The sequence below is a fragment of the Corythoichthys intestinalis genome, chromosome 11 (genome assembly GCF_030265065.1).
Source record: "Corythoichthys intestinalis isolate RoL2023-P3 chromosome 11, ASM3026506v1, whole genome shotgun sequence".
Classification (NCBI taxonomy): Eukaryota; Metazoa; Chordata; class Actinopteri; order Syngnathiformes; family Syngnathidae; genus Corythoichthys; species Corythoichthys intestinalis.
The window spans coordinates 54,803,974-54,826,828 of record NC_080405.1 but is presented as its reverse complement, the minus strand read 5'-3'; the positions used below and the strand labels follow the sequence as shown (position 1 = coordinate 54,826,828).

Below are 22,855 nucleotides of genomic sequence, written 5' to 3'. Positions count from 1 at the left end.
AAATTATGTGCTAACCTAATGTTTTCCGAAATTTCCGGGTTCGCAGTGAGTCAGCAACAGGCACACTTTTGCGAAATATACTATGTTTAATGATTAGAAAATGCAGGATGAATGAGATTGATTGATTACAATCCCACAAGAGCAAGCAAACACACATCAAAACAAGAACAAGTGGTAACGATGACGTTAGATCTAGTTTGTCAATCTCAGAATCCCCGCGTTACCATTACAGCACAAAAAACTGTTCCTTAACCCTTTAACACCGAACGTGTCGGGAGCGACGCGTTTACGCATGTCGTCTTTGAAGCTTCGTCACGCTGTAATGACGTCACCCACGTGCCGCTGGTTGGTCTCATTTGAAAGTGCGGAAGTTGATGTCCACACCAGTTTTTATTTGAAGTCAATCGACCAAGAAAAACGGGAGATAATGTCATTTGAGTTTTATAGTTTTATTGCACTCATAAATATGCATTAAAACGCTGCATGTACCATGTATCTATCTCCATATTTCCATCATTTCTTGTCCTTTTTCAAACCCGAAAGCAGCACAAAAGACTACATATCCAAGATCCGTTGTGATGTCAAGAAGGCCGAACCGAATGTGAACATTTTTAATAAATTGTCGAGCTAGGCGCCAACTAAGGAAAAGGAGGCATGAACACCGGTTGGATTGCGCGAGCGACTTTGAAACGTGCAGAATGAATCGAAAACTAAATTTAGCGCAAGCTAATGCATTTTTTCATCAGCTCAAGGAATAGGATGAGCTGTATTCGTAGTTTTCCTCGGATTTGTTGGCGTCTCGGCGAGTAGAAGTGACAGCAGCGCTCAAACGGCAGAAGAGTAGGCTGTGTGACGTTCTAGGTGACGCAGCTCAGTGACCTGTTCAAAAACAAACTTTATTGAGTGCGCAAAAATAAATAAATAAATAAATAACTATCGAGTCGCATGCCTGAAAAAATTGAATTGAACTGAACTACTTGTCAATATTTTTGAAAATACTTTTTTTCCCCAATGTTACATATATTTATCTTCACTATGAATCTTTTCAATTTTTATATAGATGTGTGTTCGAAAAGCTTGATTGCATGTGCGTATACTTTAGATAAGGTGATGGGTATAATACCTAACTTCACAAAGAGATATCCTCCAAACCCTTTTTGTGTCAGATGATATATATAATTTTTTTTCTCACTATTTTGCACTGTATATAACCTGTTTTGACCATAGTATGTGTACAGGCCAAAAACGCCTATGACCATACCCGCTGTTTGTGTTGAATAGTCAAACATAAAACTATTCAATTTTATTTTTTTCTATTAAATGTTTATCATAACAAATTGAATAAATATTATCAAGCTTCAAAACGGTTGGTCGAGCATGTTTGGTAGTCAATGGGACACCAACATTACAAATTTTGAAAAAATATTTTTGGATTTTTTGTCTTTTTGGGTCCGAAATGTGAATTATAATTGGTCAGTGAAGAAAACAACAGTTTGGACATGAAGTTCAAGGTGTCCTGAAAAAAGGGACCCAACTTGGCCATTGTGAACAATTTTTTCTTTGAAATATAAAGGCAACATCAAATGCATGCAAATTCGGCCAAAATAGGCTTAGGTGTTAAAGGGTTAAAGGGTATGAAAACGCAAAGGGGGTGTGAGACATCAATAGAACCGTTATGTGCCAAGATAACAAATATTGATAAAGTTAACAAAAAAATCAATCACATTAATGAGCAATTATCGAAAATAGATCGAAAATGACCAACATTTCCGAAAGTGTTCCGGAAACAGCCGAATGGGGCGGAGACGTCATAACAAGGAAACAAAAGGTCGAGGCAGGTGCCATCGTTGTTTATCGTCGAGAGAGTTGCGTACGTGTTTTATCAAAAAAATCGCTAAAATGGTTCAAACCTGTCATGCTATGTGGTTTACAAATAGCCATTTGTCGCAATGTAGTACCCATGAGTTCCCGAACGCGAGAAAACGAGCTGGACTACGCAGACAATGAGTAAAGTTCGTCAGTGCTACGAGGGCTAATTTTGCAATTTTACAGGGAAACGGGAACCTGACGAGCCAGAAGATGTGCCTACAACCCCAAAGAAAACTAAATTTATGCTACTTCCCTATCACTAAAGACCCACGAACTGCGAAGGAGTGAATTCGTGACCCGTATGTGAATAAATCGAGTGATTCAAGCATGTCTGTGGAACAGGAATATCAGCTTGTAGGGATCGCAAATCACGGCGACTTAAACGTACATTTGAGACAACAACTCTACCGAAGTTTTGGATTAAAGTCATTTCGGAATATCCCGACATCGCTAGGAGCGAGCTGAAAACTGTGCTACAATTTCCAACATCGTGTATTTGTGATGCTAGCTTCTCTCACTCTCCCATCTCGGGACCATCTCGTCTCAACGAAACAAACTCAGCCCTCCCTCTGATTCAGCGGGTGAGTTGTATTTTTCCCTGCACTTAACACGACGGGGCTAAAAACAAATGCTATTTTATATTTGCTGTATTTTTCTGCCGCACATTGCCGGTGTTCTGACAAAGTTGGCATGCGCGTAACGTTAAAAAGGACCGCGAATGCAGCGATTCCTAAGTACACACTACAAACTTTCTTTAAAGAAAGGAATATTAACTTACGTTTGCCATGTTTGGCGCACACAACAACTGCACGTAGCCCTCTCACTTTACGACTTCGCCGTGCCGTTAAGTGTTCATTTACGCCATTTCCGTGTTGCACATGTATGTTTGTGATGTAAATAGTTTTTTAGCACCATTGGATAACATTGAGAGTCCAACTGAATATAAAAGTGGGACACCGGTCCGTGAAAAAAAAAGACCCAAATCACACCGGTCCGTGGTGCAAAAAACGGTTGGGGACCCCTGCTCTAATCCCATTCATATTTGTGTCGGTTGGCAGAGCGAAACCGATGATAGCATATTAAATGATAATTATTCTATACATTACTCTATTTTGCGGTCACGAAAAGAAATGCAAAACAAACCATTCGGTGATTCTGTTGCCGCCGGTGTTTCATCAGCGTGATTGCTCCCCTCAATGATCCTTTCATTAGGCTGCATTGGCTTTCGTTTGGGCTCAAATTGATAACCCAAAACACCAAAGAAAGGCTCATAACTCTCCTCGTCACCATTAGAAGAATGTTCGTTTCGTCGGATTCGTCGCTGCAAATAGAAACAAAATTGTCCGCCATCATCGCCGCCATTCAGTTCTAAGCACTGAGACGGCTGTTTCCCGAAAGTGACGTCACGCACACAATATGCTAGATTTCCGGCATCTCGGGGGCGGGTCCTTTTAGCTTGACAATCGACCTAATTTCTATCATTTTCTTGGTGTTGCGAGGTGTGTAATTACACGAAGTGGCATGATATGAATTCAAAAGGCATGTGTTGATGGATAAATGATTGAATATTAGCATTTCCCCAGGTGTTGTCATACCCTTTAACAATGAAAATCCGTTGACAAATGAGCGGGGAGCCAACGCTCTGGCAAAGCGGCAAAGGAACAAAGCCAAGCGACCCGTACGTAATACTGTGTCAGACTTGGGGGGGGGGGGGGGGGGATCTCCCGACTCTTATAGGCACGTCATCTGACGCGGGGATGCGGGTGGCCACTCCTCGCCCCCACGAACATGCACCACCCGAACTCGTGAGATTCCCCCCCCGGGTATGAGATTCCCCCCCAGTTGAGGCTCCCAGCGGTTAAAGTACAATGTTTATTTAAGTTGATATCTCGTGAGACTCCTTCCTAACTATGGAACTCAAGCGCGTACTATGGTGCAAAACAAGTTATCTCGTGAGATTCCCTCCTAACTATGGAACCCAAGGTGAAAAACAATAACAAGTTGTTACAATCAAGATCACAGAGGCAATCATACATCACAAAGGCATAATGTGCTAATGTTAAGGCATCACATAATATTTTCTCCCATCACCTGAGCTCTGTGAGGAACAAGTTGATGCTGTTGATGGAGTCGAGCTGCGTCAAGAATGTGTGCGTGTTCTCCAGGAACACCTGAAGAAAGTAGATTGGGATGTGGAGGTTCATCACGCAGCAAAAAGTTTAACCAGGAAGGAATGTCCTTATGGTCTGAACAGTTTTAATGTATCACAAGGGAGTTTGATGTACTCCAATTGTGGTTGTTTGTTATGTTTTATTTCTTAGGAGAAAGCAGCGAACAGTACAATGAAGTTTTCAGTATTTCAAATTTTCAATATCAATACAATACTCCAATAACTAATAACTAATTATAAGTAATAAAACAGAAAAAAATTGCTGTAGACTAGTGCTGTGACGATTAATCGATTAGATTGAGTAATTCGACTAGACAAAAGCTTCAAATCAAATTTTGCTGCGTTGAGGATTCGTTTAATTCGAGCGGTGTTGTAATGGTTTGTTTTGAAAGTGTTTGAATTTTGTTTTATTCATTTTGGTGGATACACTGCCCTCTAGTGGCAACAGTGAATATGACATAACTCATCCAACATGGCTGGGTCCAGCTGCTCCCTGTTAAGTTTTTGTTTGAGCTAATATCATTGTACAAATAAAATTGAATTGAATTTATGCATTCATAATTTAGTTTAAAGGTATATATTGCAATTTTTTTTGGTGGAAATATGTGTGTGAACGATTTGTTAAGCGCTTTGTCAAAAGATCTCCTAAAATTTATTCTGCAACGTATTAAATGTTCCTAATCAGATTACTCGATCGACTCCAACTGCTCAACAAACCTAATATACATAACATGACAAAAACAACTATAAATAACGCTTATAAATTTTATTATAGGCCACTATTCCCTCATGCATTACCATCCAACAGCACCCCCTGCTGACGGATTTCCAACACTACGACGCAGAGTTCAATGGTAGCCAATCAGTTAACAATGCTAAAATATATCAAGAGTAGTGCAAAATCAAATTTACACAATAACTACAAATTTCTGATGATCTGTGCTAGCACAAACACAAACTGCATTCAAAAATCGTATCTGGATACAATCGGTACTTCAATACTTTTGACAGCCCTACTAAAGACATACAGCTCACCGGCCTGTACTGGTCAGGTCTTCTGCATACCTGTGGGTTGTGGTCGTAAATAAGATTGAGGTTGATGCGCAGCTTCCTCATACACTCAAAAGCTTCTATGAATCTCAACCTGGAAAACAGTTACTGAATGAATCTTGACCTCGTCACACAACACGGCGGCGGTCTGCGCGCTACTCACTCATTAAGCCACTGCCGGAGCTGCGCCAGCACCAAAGCGCGATGGTGGATGGTTTCCAAATTCCCACGTGGCATCTACAAACGTCGCAAAGGTGAATATATTCCGGTCACGTCAGAGGCCGTGCAGTTGGTTCTTACCTGTAGGACGACCCGCGTGTCTTGTGGCACCACGGTGACCACGCGGGACCCCCGCTCCACCCGCCGTAGGGTCTCGTCGTTCTGGCCGCTGTCCTGGGACAAAGCTACCTGCAGCGCTGCGAGAGTGTTCAGTATTAAATATTCATCAAATATTGGTATTTTATTTTCTTGTTCACTTGCGCAACCCAACCCAAACCCTTTGACCGATTCACGCCATTCCAATTTCGCCCCTAAAGTTGACAGTCGCGCCAAAAACATGTTGTTTTTACCCCCGCCCCCCGAAAAAAAATATCCCTATAAATTTTTAATAGCAAAAACATAACATTTCAGATTTTGAATGCATGTACGATGCTGCCAAAATTGACCAAAAACATCCCCATACGTGTTTCAACGGCCCCATTAATATTCTAATGGGACATTCGACTGCTACAAAAAGTTTGCATTCACTCTTGCCGATTTTCAACTCGGACCTGCATTGATGGTCATTATTTTAGATAAAGAAATAAACATTTGCCACAAATTTCTTAGGAAGTGACCAAAAACCGACAGAAAGTAACCCAGGAACTCCCCCCAAATCATCAGAATGTGACACAAAATCAACAGAAAGTGACCTGAATCCACAGGAAGTAACCTGGAAATGATCCCCAAATCAACAAAAAGCAACCAAAAACAGGAAGTGACCTGGAAATGTCTTAAAATCAACAGGAAATGGTCCAAAATATATAGAAAGTGACCCACAATCAACAAAGTGGCGCGTAATTATCCCAAGACCAACAAGAAGTGACCTGGAAATAGGGATGTCCCGATCCAGGTTTTTGCACTTCCGATCCGATACCGATATTGTTTTGCACTTCCGATCCGATACCGATACTGGCCGATACCGATACCGGCCTCTCTGAGCATGTATTAAAGTTTAAAGTTATTTAGCCTCCTTACTTAGTTGTCAGACTCATGTTGAAAAGGGTTTTAGTAGTCTTGATAACAACTTGCCAGCTGAATTAGGTGAGTTGGAATAACACATAATGGTTGGTAACAAGAAACTGACCTGTTTATTAAATGATAAACACAAAACATTATAAATAACAAACAGAAATGACATATTCAGACAGTAAAACATGCAAATAATATTGTAAACTGTCTTAAAAAAGCAAAACACACAAACAACCTCAAACTATTAACTATTACACACTCCCTTTGATTTGCTTGCCCAGCCCGAAAAAAACCCCAAATTTTATGTTTTATTTGTAGGCACGAGCCCGAAAAAACCAACATTTTATGCTTTATTTGTGAGGACTCAGGAGCGATGCGTGGTTACGTTTTGTGTGATCACGTTTGGTGACGCCAGTGCATATATACATAATGATAACAAATTATAGCCTGTCTTTTGTAACAAATTCTCCCAGTTAAACAAGACTGTAAGATGGATATTCAATAAACATTTATATATTTTATATTTGCATGTGTGTTCTAACAGGTGGATAGTGGATTTGACATTTTAATCTTCTCGAGTTGGCAGAAAAAAAACACAAGTTTTCTCAATGTTTAAATACTCTACATATTTTTATCATTATAAATGCATTTAGACAGCGAAATAACGCTGGAAAAGTACATACATACATACATCGTTTTAGTATAAATATATGAATATATATTTTTTGAAAAAAGTCTGCCCGATGCGTCTAAATCCCACTTTACTCACGAGAGATAATGGCTCGTCATCCAGAATGATTCCTTCGGCAATGACTCTTCCCTGGGCTTTGGTACTGTCAAGTGCCAGTTTGTCACGCATAGCAAAAGTTTCTGCCAGTGTTCGTTGCGTATGACCTTTCTTTCTGTCTTGGTTTTCTCCTGATACTCCTCATATACTCCTCATACTCCTTGTATTGTTTGTGGTGGTATTTTGATAAATGCTTGATTAGTTTGGTTGTATTAACACTTCTTACAGCTTTACCACCACGCTTGACTTTATTGTGGCATATGTTGCACTCTGCCTCTTCGTCTTTGTCATCCTTTAAAGTGAAATAATCCCACAAAGCTGACATTTTTACCGATGTCTCTCAGTCAATTGGGAGACGGTAATGTAGTGTGTTGAAGGTGTGCGTAAAATGCGAACCGGATTTTAGGAAAACCGAAGCAAAAACTGGAATGGATTATGTAAGTCAGTGCACTGGAAAACCGGACCGGAGTCTCAAAAAAACTCGGAAGTCTGGATCGGAATTTTTCCGTGTCGGCCGATCCGTTACGATACGCATTTTTTTGCCAATATCGGCGTCCGATCCGATCCAGATATCGGATCGGGACATCTCTACCTAGAAATGCCCCAAAATCAACAGGAAGTGACCCGATTTAACAGGAAGTGACATAAAAATAGCCCAAAATCAACAGAAAGCGACCAACACACAGGAAATGACTCGGAAATGACCCCAAAAGTAACAGGAAATCGTCAAATACACAGGAAGTAACAGAAAATCAATGGAAAGTGACGTGTAATTAACCCAAAATCAACAGAAATTGATCAACAAACAGGAAATGACCCGGAAATTGCCTAAAATTAACAGGAAATGGTCTAAAAAATTCAAGGACTGAAACAAAATCAACAAAAAGTGACATGTAAATTAACCAAAACCAACAGAAAGTGACTTGAATGCCCCAAAATCAACAAGAAGTGACCCAGAAAATCCCTAAAAACAAAAGAAAATGGTACAAAATATACAGAAGGTAACCCAAATCGTCAGGTCTAGACCCCTAAGTACACTAAAATTAACATGGAAGTGACACAGAATGAGCTCATTGCCTAACATTGATATATTTACGTTTAATCCATTTTGATGGTATGGGCAAATGAACGAACTAACCCTAACCAGTCAAAATAGATTGGACGTCCAGCACCGTCAATGATGGCCAACGAGTTAGCAAGGAAGTGAAAATACCCCAAAATTAATAGGCAATTTTTCCAGAATAACTGTTTCTTAGCAGAAATTAAAATCGCTGTACCTTGAAGGCTGAGCGCACTCAGTCGTAGACAGCGGCATGTGTGCGCATGTGTGGTGACCACCAAGAAGTCCCCGCAGACGGCGAAGGACGACACGTTGGAGGCGAGCTAAAGTGAAGAAGAAGCAGCAGATTTAAACGCCGACAAATCCGTCGACCGACGTGTCGAAATAGACGCTTACCTCCACGTCTCCCGCGTACAGGTGAGATCTGTCCGTCAGGCCCAGCACACGCTCCTGAGCAAAAGTCGGTGTTGTATTTAAATGGTCACTCATACGTTTCAGTTATACATTTAAGACATTCCATGAAAAATTACGTGACTGTGGCACCTCAAATTTTAGCTTGCAACAAAAAACAAAAAAAAAATGGAGCACTACTAAGTGGCAGAACAAATGTAAACAGGGTCCGGAGTGATGAGTGTCAACAGGGCCGGGGGGATGGGGGGCAGTGGTCATTGGTGGCTGCTACTAGTTTATGACTCGCTTGCCCCGACTCACGCTGGCGAGTGACAGCCGGGCTAATGTTTATTCTGTTTATACTGGTAACCTCCCTTTTTTTTTCCTCCTCAGACAAAACTTTTTGTCTCTTGTTGCTCTGCCATCTTTGAAGAATTCGCACGAAAGCATTCACATCGACTTCCGTCTTATTAATGAAAGTGTCGTAAAGCAGTCAGCACATTGGTAGTTGTTTTTTGTGTGGCAGGGTTCCTGCCACCCTCCACAGAGTTAATTAGTGCCGCTGAAAGCGAAACAGAGTACAGACCCCCTCGAGATACAAAAACGGTGTCATTCAACTAGTTGTCAGTCGACATTTTATCACAAATGTTATGAAAATATCTTATAAAGGTTGAAAAGTTACATAGTGTTGCTTTAATTCTTAATGTTAGCAACAGCTAGCATAACGATCTCCTATCGGCAGTGTTTATTACCACCGTTCCGGGTTGCATTGTGATGTAGTAGACAATATCCTTTCATATATTTAGAAAAAAAAAAATTAAACTATTGTATCGGGAAAATTCATATACAATAGTACTGTTCCTTCATTAATCAGTGACACCATTTTAAAATGATACATGTCTTGGCGAGGACAGTATAATGACGTATAATAAATGCTTTTGTTTTAGTTATTTTGAGATTTGGGATGTATTTAGGTAGGGTGACCAAACGTCCTCTTTTGCCCGGACAAGTCCTACTTTCACGTAGTGTCCTCGTGGTCCGGGCGGGTTTTATAAATTCATAAAAATGCCCGGTTTTTATGAATATTTTGAGTTTTATTCACGGGACCAATTTGAAGAGAATCCCTCCGACCGCTGGGTGGCAGCAGTTGACATGGCTCCTACGAGAATGGAGGGAAGTAGTAGTTCTTCTTGTTTTTATTGGCAGTTTACCCCTATCATGAGGCATTACTGCCATCTACTGGGTTAAAGATTTGGCCACAATGCCTGAAGTTTTTTTTTTTTCTTAATGATAAATACGTATATAATGGCAACTGTTGCCTTCTGTCGGAGCTTTGACTGTAAAATCCCGTTTGGTGTCGCATCGGCGCGCTGCCGATGACTGTAAACTTTTATAGCAAAGTTTGATTTTTGCCTCAGCTAGCTATCAGTAAGCTAAACCGCGCTAGGCATTATGGGAAACGTAGTTTTGAACTGCTACGTTTGGAAACATGCTGATTGAATAGTTTGTCAGTTTATTTCGGTTTTTGTTTGTGTGCAATCTAGAACATTGAATGAGAACATCAATTGAATGGGAATAACAATTTGTCAAGGACAATTGTCGTGATAGTAATTTATAAAAATGTTTAGTTGGCACATAGCCTACTGTGTGTATGTGTATTGACTGGACTACATTTCTATGGTGTTGGTGTTAATATTGGGTCTGCATTATATATGAATATATATATATATATATATATATATATATATATTAGGGCTGTCAAAATTATCGCGTTAACGCGCGGTAATTAATTTTTTAAATTAATCACGTTAAAATATTTGACGCAATTAACGCACATGTCCCGCTCAGAAAGTATTCTGCCTTTTGGTAAGTTTTACAGCATGGCTTTTTGTGCTCTCCAACAGCGAACTCTTGTGGTCGCTTTGCGACATGGTTTAATGTTTTCAGTCCAGTTGAATATGGCTGCACGACGTCTCGGGCTGATAATGTTGTGCTTATATGATCCTTGGACAAGATTTGTCCGTAAGTATGGTTGTTGTAAAGAATGTACATATTATGTTAGTAAGCGAAATGTTATATTTTTTGTATGAGACGCTTTTTGTTTATGTTTAGTGAACCTGTATAGCGTGCTAAGCTAACGTTGTTGCTAATGCATTGCTTGTGTACTTTTTTTTGGTAGTTTTACGACGGTCTAAAGAGGACAATGGTTTGAGGCCATTTTATTAATAAATCAGATGAAAAAGGAAGAAGTCTAATTATTAAGGCATCGTTCACTAGCTGTCTAGCTTTGGAAAAAGTAGACGCTTCGGAGTGAGGACAGCATAGACAGATTTAAATGACAGTAGAGTGAAATGCCCACTACAGTCCTTATGTACCGTATGTTGAATGTATATATTAGGGCTGTCAAAATTATCGCGTTAACGCGCGGTAATTAATTTTTTAAATTAATCACGTTAAAATATTTGACGCAATTAACGCACATGTCCCGCTACAGTCCTTATGTACCGTATGTTGAATGTATATATCCATCTTGTGTCTTATCTTTCCATTCCAACAATTTATTTTACAGAATATATATATAATTTACAGAAAAATATGGCATATTTTATAGATGGTTTGAATTGCGATTGTGATTAATTACGATTAATTAATTTTTAAGCTGTAATTAACTCGATTAAAAATTTTAATCATTTGACAGCCCAAATATATATATATATATATATATATTTTAAAGTCATTATTTTTTTTCAAACTGCATTTTTCCATCCAGAGTGAGGGGGCACACTTTAAATATATTAAAGTGATATAGGCATCTTTGAGTGAACTTCGAGTAAAATTCAAGTATTTTGAGGCCGGGCTGAGTGTCCTCTTTTTTAAAAATCAAAATATGGTCACTCTAATTTAGGGGTACTTAAAGGTTTAATAACAACTTATGCGGAAATTCAGGTTACGTCGCCAGTATAAGAACGGAACTTGTTCGTAAACCGATGACTATCTGTATGTACTTTTCTGTTAGATTTTACCTGTCCATCCACACTGCAAAGGGCTATTTGTGCACAGGGCGTAGGGAAGTTGATGACACACCCGCTGGAGTCTCGCCACTCCTCCGTGGACGGCTCATCACAATCTGCACAAATAGTACCGTTATTTTTAACATATGATACTTGTAGTAGTATCTGTCCTGATACGGCACTAAAAGGACGTGATTGTAATCGGAGAGTACTAAGAGAAAACGTGGTGAATAAGTACTCTATGAGATCTTTCTAACTGCCTGTTGCCCTCACCAAGATGGCCGCCAGCTTTGCACGCCACCATTAAAAAAGGATTACAGACATGACCCCATTAACAGCGGAAAAATGAGGGATCACTGTATTTAGGTTTAATGATTTGAAAGGATACACTGCCCTCTGCTGGCAACGGTGAATATAACAACTTGTCTAACATGGCTAAATACAGTTGCTCCCTGTTTAGGAGAACAAAGCTTTATTAAGTTTTTTGTTTGAGCTAATATGTTTCTTTATGCATTTGTGATTTGGTTTAGAGGTACACTATATTTATCAGTTTTTTTTTTTTTTGCTAAAATATGTGCCTGAACGATTTGTTAAGAGAAATATAAAACAAAATTTAGCATTTTATAGCTTTTAAGCTAGCGGACTTTTGGTATGCAAGTTAGGTTAATTCTAGCCACTAAATGTATGTATTAATTCGACTAATTGGACATTTAAACTCCATTTGTTATCTGATAAGTTTTTTAAATTTGAAATGTGTGGAATTTTGCTAAAACCTGTACATGTGTTTGTGTTACAGCTTTATAAAACATCAAAATGTGGAAAAAGTAAAAAATTCTCTTACTTTTTCTTTCTAGCTGAACAAAGTCACATTTAGTGAAGACAGAGCAAGCGCATTGAAAAGATTTTTTGTTTTGGGGAAAAAGAAAGCACATATAAAAGTAGCAAAACAAAAAAAATGTTCTTAAATACTCTGCAATTGTTTTCTGAAAATATTTTGTTGTACTTAGATCTTAAACCGTTTGAGGCTATGGTCAGGTATAAACACTTGTTTCTTTGATTTAAATTTTCTCAAATTAGTCTTAAACACATTAAATGTCAATCTAGTAGGTAGATTGATGAATTACTTAAATAATCGATAGCTTCAGCCCCAATCGGCCCAGTGTTGGAATCGGGAGCCAAAAAATGGTATCCGTGAGTGTTGCCAACTGACCCCAGAGCAGTTTCCGTAAGCGTCCGTCCTCCAACTGTAGAACCATAGACCGTGTGCTGTAGCAGTGGGCCATGCTTACCACGACTCCGTCCACTTCCATTTGACATCTAAACTTTCGAAAACATAAACAGAGTCACGCCGATGCTAACAAATCATTCTAAGTTGTCAATGTTCTAGCAGTTTCCGTATTCGTTACCTAACTTTGAGCACGTCGGAGTCCGGGCTGGGGTGCAGAAATATCAAAGTGGAGGAATTGAGTACCAGACCTGGGCCAATAGCCACAAAGAGGTCATCTTGAAGCCAGAGTAAATGTCGCAGAGAAAGCGGCGCCTGCTGGAGGGCGGCGACACTACAAGTATGACAGGGAAATGCTTTCAGAGATAACAAGTTCGTAGATAATAATTGGTGAATTTATTACCTAAAGGTTTTCTGGAGGACCAGGGGAGTGGCTACAATTTTGAATCCATTTGCTCTTTTTTCAGGTTCACTTCCAGAATCTGTTCAAGCAAAAAGTGAGAAAGCAATAAACATGCAATGCTTCTTTATCTACAGCCACATTTTTGCTGGAGTTCCACAAGGCTTTATGCTAGAACCAATATTTCTTTACTTTGCAAGTCGAAAACTATTGGTTTGGCACGTTGCTATCAACCGGTATGTATTGAATGAATCTGACCTTTCAGACAGACTGCCGGAATCACGCCAGCCAAACACGGGCCGGCGGGACCCGACATCCCGGCCAAAAGGCCAAACTCCGTGCGTACGCCTTAGTCTTAACCCTTTATTGCAAGATGTATCACATTTGATACACCTAAAATTTCATGATTTTGAGACTAATTCAGAATATTGACATTTCTTTTTGAAAAAAAAAAAAAAAAGATGGATGCAAGTCAACAGATGCATCTGCAGGTTCCATGAGAAAAAAAAAACAGGATTTAGCAAGGGTTATAGATATTAAGAGCGCTTATTACACATATTCATTTTGATTTTATTTTTACAAATTTGAAAAAAAGGTTTCATTAGGACCTTATTTTTCAAATTTTGCGATTCTCTGATAATTGCTTCATGTTGCAGGTATTTAAGGGTTAACCGTTTGTACTGACTCCATTTTGAAAGCTTGAAAAACACGTTGAAGCACAAGTTGACAATTTATTCAGGTCAACAGCGATCAAACGGCAAGGCGAAACAGAAACAGACTCAGGCGAGGAGGCAGACTCATTCCAAGATCACCATATCACAAGTCAACAAAAGGTTCCTGAGAAATAATGACAATGCTTAGTTAAACATTCAGTCTTTTGAAGGCTCTCGCGGGGCGGGTCGTGGGCAGGAAGAAGGGGGTGTTTAGGCTTTTTTTTAGTATTATTGTCTGTGGATTGGACAGGAGGATTCGAGAGTTACTGTTGTCAGGGCAGTGAGGGTTGTGGATTTTGCTACCTCAGTGTCAAAGGGGCTCTTGGAGTCTTGTCAGTCTTGTTATCAGTTGGATATCAGGCGTTATCCGGTGTTCCTTGTGTTGGGACTTGGTACAGGGCGTCCCGCCATTTGTTCTGGACTGTCCTGGAGAACTGATTGCGAGAGTTGGTGGTGCAGATGTGGGCAGCGTCAATCTTGCTAATTCAGTTGCATGACGAATACATTGGGCTCCCGTGATAAGAAGGCGTCATGTATCTCTTATGCCCTATATTCTGCTTGTTTTCCTTAATCTGTGGTGGGTGGGTATAATTGCTATTTATTTTATAGTGATGAAGGGAAAAGATACCGTCATCGCACACACCATATAATTGTTTAAATTAGTCTAACACATTCATCTGGCTATTGTTTGGGCGGACTCCACTACGTGCCCTTTGACACAGTGGGGTGAATCACCTTATCCGGGCTAAGAAAAATGGTACAGTTTCTCGTAGGCACCGTCTAACTGTTTGCATTACTCTAAGTCAGGGGTTTTCAACCCAGTCCTCAAGGCACACTGTGGGTCCTGGTTTTTGTTCCAGCCGATCCAGCAGAGACAGTTGAACCAATGAGGCTTCTGCTAAAACAAGCCACACCTGACTGCAATCAACTGATTGCACTTGTAAAACACCAGATTGGGGAAAAAGTGTTGTCATCTTGTTTGGTAAGAATGAAATCCTGCACCCACAGTGTGCCTTAGTGGAATAGGTTGGGAACCCCTGCTCTAAGTAATATAAATAATCAGGAAATAGTATCACTTTCATATTTATGGTAGGACTACACTACTAATATAAAATAAACAGCACACCATAGTTTAATGAGAAGAAATAGAAGAGATACACAGTGCCGTCTTATCACAGAAGCCCAACGCGTGCGTCACGAACAAGATTGACGCACCAACTCTTGCAATCAGCTCTCCCAGCAAACTCCAAGGACAAAGCGCTTTGTCCTAAAACAAGTACAGCCAGACCGGACAGCAAAGTTGATAGCGGGCGTCCCATCCGCGCACGAACCTAAGCCGCCCAAAACCAGCCGCAGAGGGGAAGACCCAAAAGCAACGCCCATACACACCTTCGGACACGCCTTCGACACGGCCCGCTTCAGCAAAGACTTTAAAAAGACTGGACACTGAGATAACACAGATTTTTGTTGCTCGGAAACATGTAGCCTTGTTTTGGATCCAGAATTGTTCCTCCGTCGTCTGTTTTTGCCTTGTTTTTGACCACTGTCGACGAATAAATTGTCAACCTGTTTTTGGTGAGTGTCCTTCAAACTTTTGAAACATGAGTCAGTACAAATGGTTAAAAATAAGAAGAGAACGCGTGAAGTTCAGCCTTCCCGGTTGGCACGCGCGGAGGCAGCATCGGCAGAGCGGCACTTTGTTCGGCCGTCGCTGTTCCCGTCGCCTTGGCCGGGGGGGGGGGGGGGGGGCAATTTCAACAGTGAGTTTGTTAGAGTAATACAAACAGTCGATCGGTAAATACGCGCAAAGATACTGTTCTCTGATTGATTATATTAAGTGTGTTAGAATAATGCAATCAGTTAGATGGTGACTACAAGAAAAGGTACTATCTTCTTCAGTATTAAATCTAATCATGTAAAAATATTTTAAAGTAATTTGTTTGCAACCCTACCATATTTTGTGCTGTACAACTGATTAGCAAAACAGGGATTTGATAGGGACTCAAAATACTCAAAGTCAGGTGATTCAGGCTCACATGCAAAAAAATATGTATTTGGGACATCTCTAATTAGAACTACCGTAATTTTCGGACTATACTTTTTTCCCCTCATTTTGAACCTGCGTCTTATAGTCCAGTGTGGCTTATTTGTTGATTTAATTGGGTTTATAGGTAACACCTTATTTGACAGCGGCTTCATAAGACTGCTATAAGACCGTCATAAGTATGACATGACACTATCATGGGTATTAATTAGGGCTGTAAAAATTATCGCGTTAGCGGGCGGTAATTAATTTTTTAAATAAATCGCTTGGGTGCGACTGATTTTATAGGCTTCAGCACCCATGAGCATTGTGTAAGTAATTATTGACATCAACAATGGCGGGTTACTAGTTTATTTTTTGATTGAAAATTTTACAATTTTTTTTAAAAACGAATACATTAAGAGGGGTTTTAATATAAAATTTCTATAACTTGTACTAACATTTATCTTTTAAGAACTACAAGTCTTTCTATCCATGGATCGCTTTAACAGAATGTTAATAATGTTAATGCCATCATTTTGATTTATTGTTATAATAAACAAATACAGTCCTTATGTACCGCATGTTGAATGTATACATCCATCTTGTGTTTTATCTTTCCATTCCAACAATAATTTACAGAAAAATATGGCATATTTTATAGATGGTTTGAATTGCGATTTATTACAGTGTCATGTCATAATTATGATGGTTTTATGCCGCCACTGTCAAATAAAGTGTTACGATATAGGATAGCTAGCAATTAATGAAACAACTGGAACAAGAACTGAAGAAATAATAAGCGCAGAACATGAATTTTGATTGTTATTTACATCTGTAGCGCTGCAATGCATGCTTGGAGGCATGTTGGATGATAACAGTGTTGACAGCAGGTGGCAGCAGAGGTTGGCTGTCTCCCCCCAAAGGGAGCAGTGATGGCCAAATGAAGCTTCTTGAAACAATGAAGTTTTGCAGCCAATTGGTTCGAAGCTTCATGGTGGTTCATATGGTCTTATGACAGTCTTTTGATACTGCTGTCAAATAAAGTGTTACCGGTTAATATCTTTTGGCTTCTAGTCAGGTGCGCCTTATAGTCTGAAAATTACGGTAATTAGTTTGAGGTAAATGTTTAGGGCTAATTTTGGATACCGACCTTGGCCAAAGATGACTATATTTCCTTTAGCGGTGAGCGCCACAAGATGATTGGTCCTCTGAGGCTGACAGAGATAGGTCACCTGATTGACGGGTGAATTGAGCTGGAGCTCAAAGGAGCACATGGGTGGAGGAACCACATTTTGCCTGAAGGTGGTCACCAAGATCTTGTCTGGAACGGGTTGGGAACATATTTTGTTATAATAATCAACTGCATTCTTCTAATTCTACTACTCCCCACCTCCATCGATCACAGCTACGTTGGCTCCGTCCGAAGCGTCCGTTCCCAGGCTCCTCTCCGTCGTCCAGCCCCAGTCGTAAGCCAAGCAGGTCCAGCCACGGGTGACCAGGTGGAGCCTCAATGAGTGCTCTGGGTCCCAGCACACGCAAACCGGTGCTTTGCTAGGGTCCGTCCCAAAATCTAGACTCTGCTTCAGGTACCAGTGGTAGTTTGCCACTGTCCACAGCTGTACTGCAGATGGAAGACAGGATGTTCGTGTTTGCAGTGTGCAGGCGACGCCAAAAAGTGAACTTACGGCAAGTGTTGACGTGCCCATCAGAACCTGACGGTAAATCCTCCAACCAAACTGCAAGAACTGTGGAGTCATTGTTCCAAAGAAGCTCTTTCACCTGGAATGAAAACAACCCATCTATGAGCTTTCATTTCACAAGAGCAATAAATGCATAAAAAATATATAAAAATACCTTAGCTTAGGTTGAAAGGGGATTAAAAAAAATAATAAATGAGGATCGAAGTACAATAAAACAATTGGCTACCTTTCACAACAAAAGTCCGCTAGCTTAAATGCTATAAAATGCTAACTTTTTAAAAAATCTTTTTACAATCCTCTTAACAAATCGTTCAAACAATTATTCCCACAAAAAAATGCTAAATATACTTCTAAACTAAATTACAAATGCATAAACAAACATATTGGCTAAAAAAAAAAACCATATCTTATGTTGATCTTACCAGGGAACAGCTGGATTCACCTATGTTTGACGAGTTATGCCATATTCACCGTTGCCACTAGAGGGCAGTGTATCCACCCAAATCAATAAAACTAAATGCCAACACTTTCGAAACAAACCGAATTTACAACGCCACTCAAATTAAGTGAATCCTCGAAGCAGCAAAATTTGATTTGAAGCTTTTTCCTAATCTAATTATTCCAGTTTATCGATTAATCGTTGCAGCACTACTGGAGTGCTAATAAGAAAACAACACGGTCGTACCTTGGCCTGATCTTTTTTGAGAGGTAGGGTGAAGTCTCCATGCAGAAGGCCATTCTTCTCCATGAAGACCACGCTGTGCTTGTTGGGATGGCGCTGAGTGCTTGCCAGCAGACTTCCGGATGGTCTGAAATATGGCGACAACATTAGCATCAAACATACAAAATGGTTTTAAGTTATAGGGATGCTTGGCAAAGCTCCCCACAAATGATATTAGTATTTTTCCCACTGTGCCATTTTTTGGCGTACTGCACAATGCACTAGGGGCGTGACAATACTTTGGCTATCGATATGCTCCCATCAAGAATCGATATAGAATTTTAAAAAGCCGTCACTTTAAATATAAATAAACAAATAAAAGGAACCAACCGCTTGCTAACAAAATCTTCTTTTAGAATAGCACATTTGATGGTGCTTGACATCCAATTCATTTTGATTAGATTGGACGTCTAGTGCCGTGAATAGCACTGACTGAAAATCGGGGGGGGGGGGGGGGGGGGGGGGCGCAGATTGTCATTTCCTCTTTCTTCACAGTCAGACGAAAAGCGGTAAACAAACATCACTATTATCAACATGGCAAACTGGAAATGGCAAAATTAAACAACTTTCAGTCCTATGTGGGCCAAACCAGAGTGCAGCTATCCTTTATCCATAGATTTCAGAGACTGCTTCTAAGTCGTACAAAGCTACAATACAGCCCGCCTCACCAGAGCCTTTAAAGGACTGAATGTTTAACTAATTGTTGTCATTTTTCTTGGGAATCTTTTGTTGACTTGTGATATGGTGACCCTGGATCCAGTTTGCCTCCTCACCTGGGTCTCTCTGTGCTGTATGATTGCTGCCGACTTGGAATAAATTGTCAACTTGTGCTTCTAGGCCTTTATCCAGCTTTTAAAATGGAGTCAGTAATAGGGTTAAGACTAAGGTGAACGCTTGAAGTTTGGCCTTTTGGCCGGGTTGTCGGGTTTCCACCGGCCCGGGTCGTTGGAATTGCGCTAGCGTGGTTATGGCGGTCCGGCTGGAGTGATTCCGGCAATCTGGCTACAAGGTCAGATTCTTTCACCAAGGACTAACTGTACATTAAGTAATAGGAAATGACCCATAGGACGAATAGCAAAGCATCCTCACCCAATTTCCCTAGAAATGTCATCTTCTAGTTAGGGGTGTCAAACGATTAAAATTTTTAATCGAGTTAATTACAGCTCAAAAATTAATTAATCGTAATTAATCGCAATTAATCGCAATTCAAAACATCTATAAAATATGCCATATTTTTCTGTAAATTATTGTTGGAATGGAAAGATAAGACCGAGATGGATATATACATTCAACATACGGTACATAAGTACTGTATTTGTTTATTATAACAATAAATCAACAAGATGGCATTACCATTATTAACATTCTGTTAAGGCGATCCATGGATAGAAAGACTCGTTCTTAGTTCTTAAAAGATAAATAAAAATAATAAATAAAATATATAAATATTTATAAAAAATTATAAATAAATAAAAGATAATAACTAGTACAACTTATAGAAATTTTATATTAAAACTAGAGCTGTCAAAATTATCGCGTTAACGCGCGGTAATTATTTTTTTTAATTAATCACCTTAAAATATTTGACGCAATTAACGCACATGTCCCGCTCAGAAAGTACTCTGCCTTTTGGTGAGTTTTACAGCAAGACTTTTTGTGCTGTCCAACAGCGAACTCTTGTGGTCGCTTTGCGACATGGTTTATTGTTTTCTTTCCAGTTCATTATGGCAGCACGACGTCTCGGGCTGATAATGTTGTGCTTATATGATCCTTGGACAAGATTTGTCCGTAAGTATGGTTGTTGTAAAGAATGTACATATTATGTTAGTAAGCGAAATGTTCTATTTTTTGTATGAGACGCTTTTTGTTTATGTTTAGTGAACATGTATAGCGTGCTAAGCTAACGTTGTTGCTAATGCAACGCTTGTGTACTTTTTTTTGTAGTTTTACGACGGTCTAAAGAGGACAATGGTTTGAGGCCATTTTATTAATAAATCAGATGAAAAAGGAAGAAGTCTAATTATTAAGGCGTCGTTCACTAGCTGTCTAGCTTTGGAAAAAGTAGACTCTTCGGAGTGAGGACAGCATAGACAGATTTAAATGCCCACTACAGTCCTTTTGTACCGTATGTTGAATGTATATATCCATCTTGTGTCTTATCTTTCCATTCCAACAATTTATTTTACAGAATATATATATAATTTACAGAAAAATATGGCATATTTTATGATGGTTTGAATTGCGATTAATTACGATTAATTAATTTTTAAGCTGTAATTAACTCGATTAAAAATTTTAATCGTTTGACAGCCCTAATTAAAACCCATCTTCATGTTTTCGTTTTAATAAAATTTGTAAAATTTTCAATCAAAAAATAAACTAGTAGCTCGACATTGTTGATGTCAATAATTACACAATGCTCATGTGCTTAAAACCATATTAAACCCATAAAAGCAGTCGCACCAAAGCGCCAGCAGAGGGCGGCAAAACTCCGAAAAACACAACAAGTACAACTTTCACTTTGCTGTCCTTTTAATATGTTTGAGCGGGGCACTTGTGCGTTAATTGCGTCAAATATTTTAACGGGATTAATTAAAAAAATTAATTACCGCTCGTTAACGCGTTAATTTTGACAGCCCTATTTCTAGTCTGTGAATAATACACTATTTCAATCAACAAACTTCTTACTTCCAACACAGAGCCTGCTCCAGGCCGTCGACGGGCTCACTGGTAGCCTGCAAGACGCCCTCCCGGTTCCACACTCGAACCTTGCGGGCTCCCGTGCGTGGGCAGACAGCGCCGACGGCAAAGAGCTGCCCGTCCCCTCGCCAGGTCACCCGTGGTCGGCGATCGTCCCACTCCGCTGCTTGCTTGACTTCCTGCAACCATATAGGTAAAGACCGTTGTCACTTTTCTTTCCACATGTTTGTTTTATTACAGTCACAGATCTTTGTTTCCTCACACAAATGTACCTGAACCTTCCTTTGCGCAGCCACTTTTCCTTCTGAGCCGTGAAACTGCGTCTCCTTCTTGCCCCAACCCACTGTGATGAACTCCCCTGTCACGTAAGAGAATACGTAAATCGAAAGTATTTATGATTACATGCGTTCTTAAACCACAAATCAGCAGTTTTACCTTCACCAAATTCATCCTGGTGAATTGCAAACTCTGTCATAGGTTCAAAGTTTTTAGTCATCATGATGATCGTTTCCTGACCTGCGAGCAACAAATATGCATCACTGACACATTTTATCTTGCCTTTTTGAGTTGTAGGCAATGAATCCAGTTGTTGCTGAAGAATAGCATATAACAGTTAGCAACTGTGTAGCTTAGGCGACGTCTACACTAGGACAGATAATTTTCTCCAGGGTATTTTGCCGAATATTTTTATACCTGTCCACATTTAGGTTTAAGGTGTGTTTAGGGTCCCGCCTGCTTCTGCAAGGTACGCCTGCATTTGCGCGAACTACGCATGCGTAGAAAGGAGCAGCCTCATATGTTATGTCATTGCCTGCACGGTTTACCTCTGAACCGGAAAATCGTTACTCGCTGAATTTCAAAAAATTTCGAAATTACTACACCTTCTAGACTTATCATTTTGTGATCAGTTTTTTATTTTCGCGAACGCAATTGAACGCATCACGCAAGAGCGAGCGTGAAAGGACAGCACGCTCTGCTTTTACGAGCAGGCGCCGAGTTATGGTTGAAATAAATCTTTATAAAACAACGAAAGCCTGACATTGTTACTTGGGATGTTACAATCGATGCTCAGTTGCCCTCTCACCACTTGGAAAATAACAAATAGAAGCATATGGGTGGCGCTGCATATATTTCCTAGAAGCCGCAACCAGGAGTGCTTGTGCATAACAGTGGCAATCCTGGAAGTGGCGACAGTTTTGACTAGGGCTGCAGCTATCGAATATTTTAGTAATCAAGTAATAGACTGAAAATTCTATCGATTAATCGAGTAATCGGACAAAACAAATATATTTTTAGGTGAAGAGCAATTATAAATATACATGAGAAAACAAGACATTTCATCTAATCTTGAACCATTTTCAGTCAATCAATGTCTTTATTTTCGATGTATATTGTTGAAAACAGCCAACAATTGCATCTCAGATGTAACTAGAAAAAAAAAAAAAAAGACTAATTCACTGCTTTCACTCAAAAAACCTTTCGATCTTATTAAAAAAAAACATATATATACCTAAAAATGCCGTTACGCTTGATAACACACATCACTTAAAAGTTAGGATTTTTTCCCCACGTGTTTCAATTGAATTTGTGTTTGTGACAAGCCATTTTTAAGTTCTAGTTAAGTTTTAAGTTAGTCTTAACTGTAAGTACTGATAGGATTTTGAGTTTTTGCAGTGTTCAAAATAAATGTATGATTCAGGCTGTATTGGAGCACATTAGGGACCAGTGCTACTTGGTGGTTTATCCAGCAATGACTACTAAGCTAAAATTGATAGTTAGCATTATTGAGTTTTTATTTTACAC

The 22,855-nt window shown here is 39.6% G+C and overlaps 1 protein-coding gene across 2 annotated transcripts in view; it reads right to left on the bottom strand.

Moving 5' to 3' along the window:
* Positions 1 to 22,855, bottom strand: part of elp1 (elongator acetyltransferase complex subunit 1) — a 48,002-nt gene that overhangs the window by 22,568 nt on the left and 2,579 nt on the right. For both annotated transcript variants that reach the window (XM_057850746.1, XM_057850747.1), the window contains exons 5-21: positions 21,488 to 21,568; positions 21,325 to 21,410; positions 21,041 to 21,231; positions 18,317 to 18,440; positions 17,617 to 17,710; positions 17,322 to 17,552; positions 17,082 to 17,252; positions 13,196 to 13,274; positions 12,974 to 13,126; positions 12,778 to 12,884; positions 11,580 to 11,683; positions 8,563 to 8,616; positions 8,384 to 8,489; positions 5,390 to 5,505; positions 5,253 to 5,326; positions 5,105 to 5,183; positions 3,961 to 4,040 (exon numbers count right to left, since the gene is read on the bottom strand). In XM_057850746.1, coding sequence (XP_057706729.1) covers positions 3,961 to 4,040; positions 5,105 to 5,183; positions 5,253 to 5,326; positions 5,390 to 5,505; positions 8,384 to 8,489; positions 8,563 to 8,616; positions 11,580 to 11,683; positions 12,778 to 12,884; positions 12,974 to 13,126; positions 13,196 to 13,274; positions 17,082 to 17,252; positions 17,322 to 17,552; positions 17,617 to 17,710; positions 18,317 to 18,440; positions 21,041 to 21,231; positions 21,325 to 21,410; positions 21,488 to 21,568 — 1,930 coding nt within the window. The remainder of the gene's footprint in view (positions 1 to 3,960; positions 4,041 to 5,104; positions 5,184 to 5,252; positions 5,327 to 5,389; positions 5,506 to 8,383; positions 8,490 to 8,562; positions 8,617 to 11,579; positions 11,684 to 12,777; positions 12,885 to 12,973; positions 13,127 to 13,195; positions 13,275 to 17,081; positions 17,253 to 17,321; positions 17,553 to 17,616; positions 17,711 to 18,316; positions 18,441 to 21,040; positions 21,232 to 21,324; positions 21,411 to 21,487; positions 21,569 to 22,855) is intronic.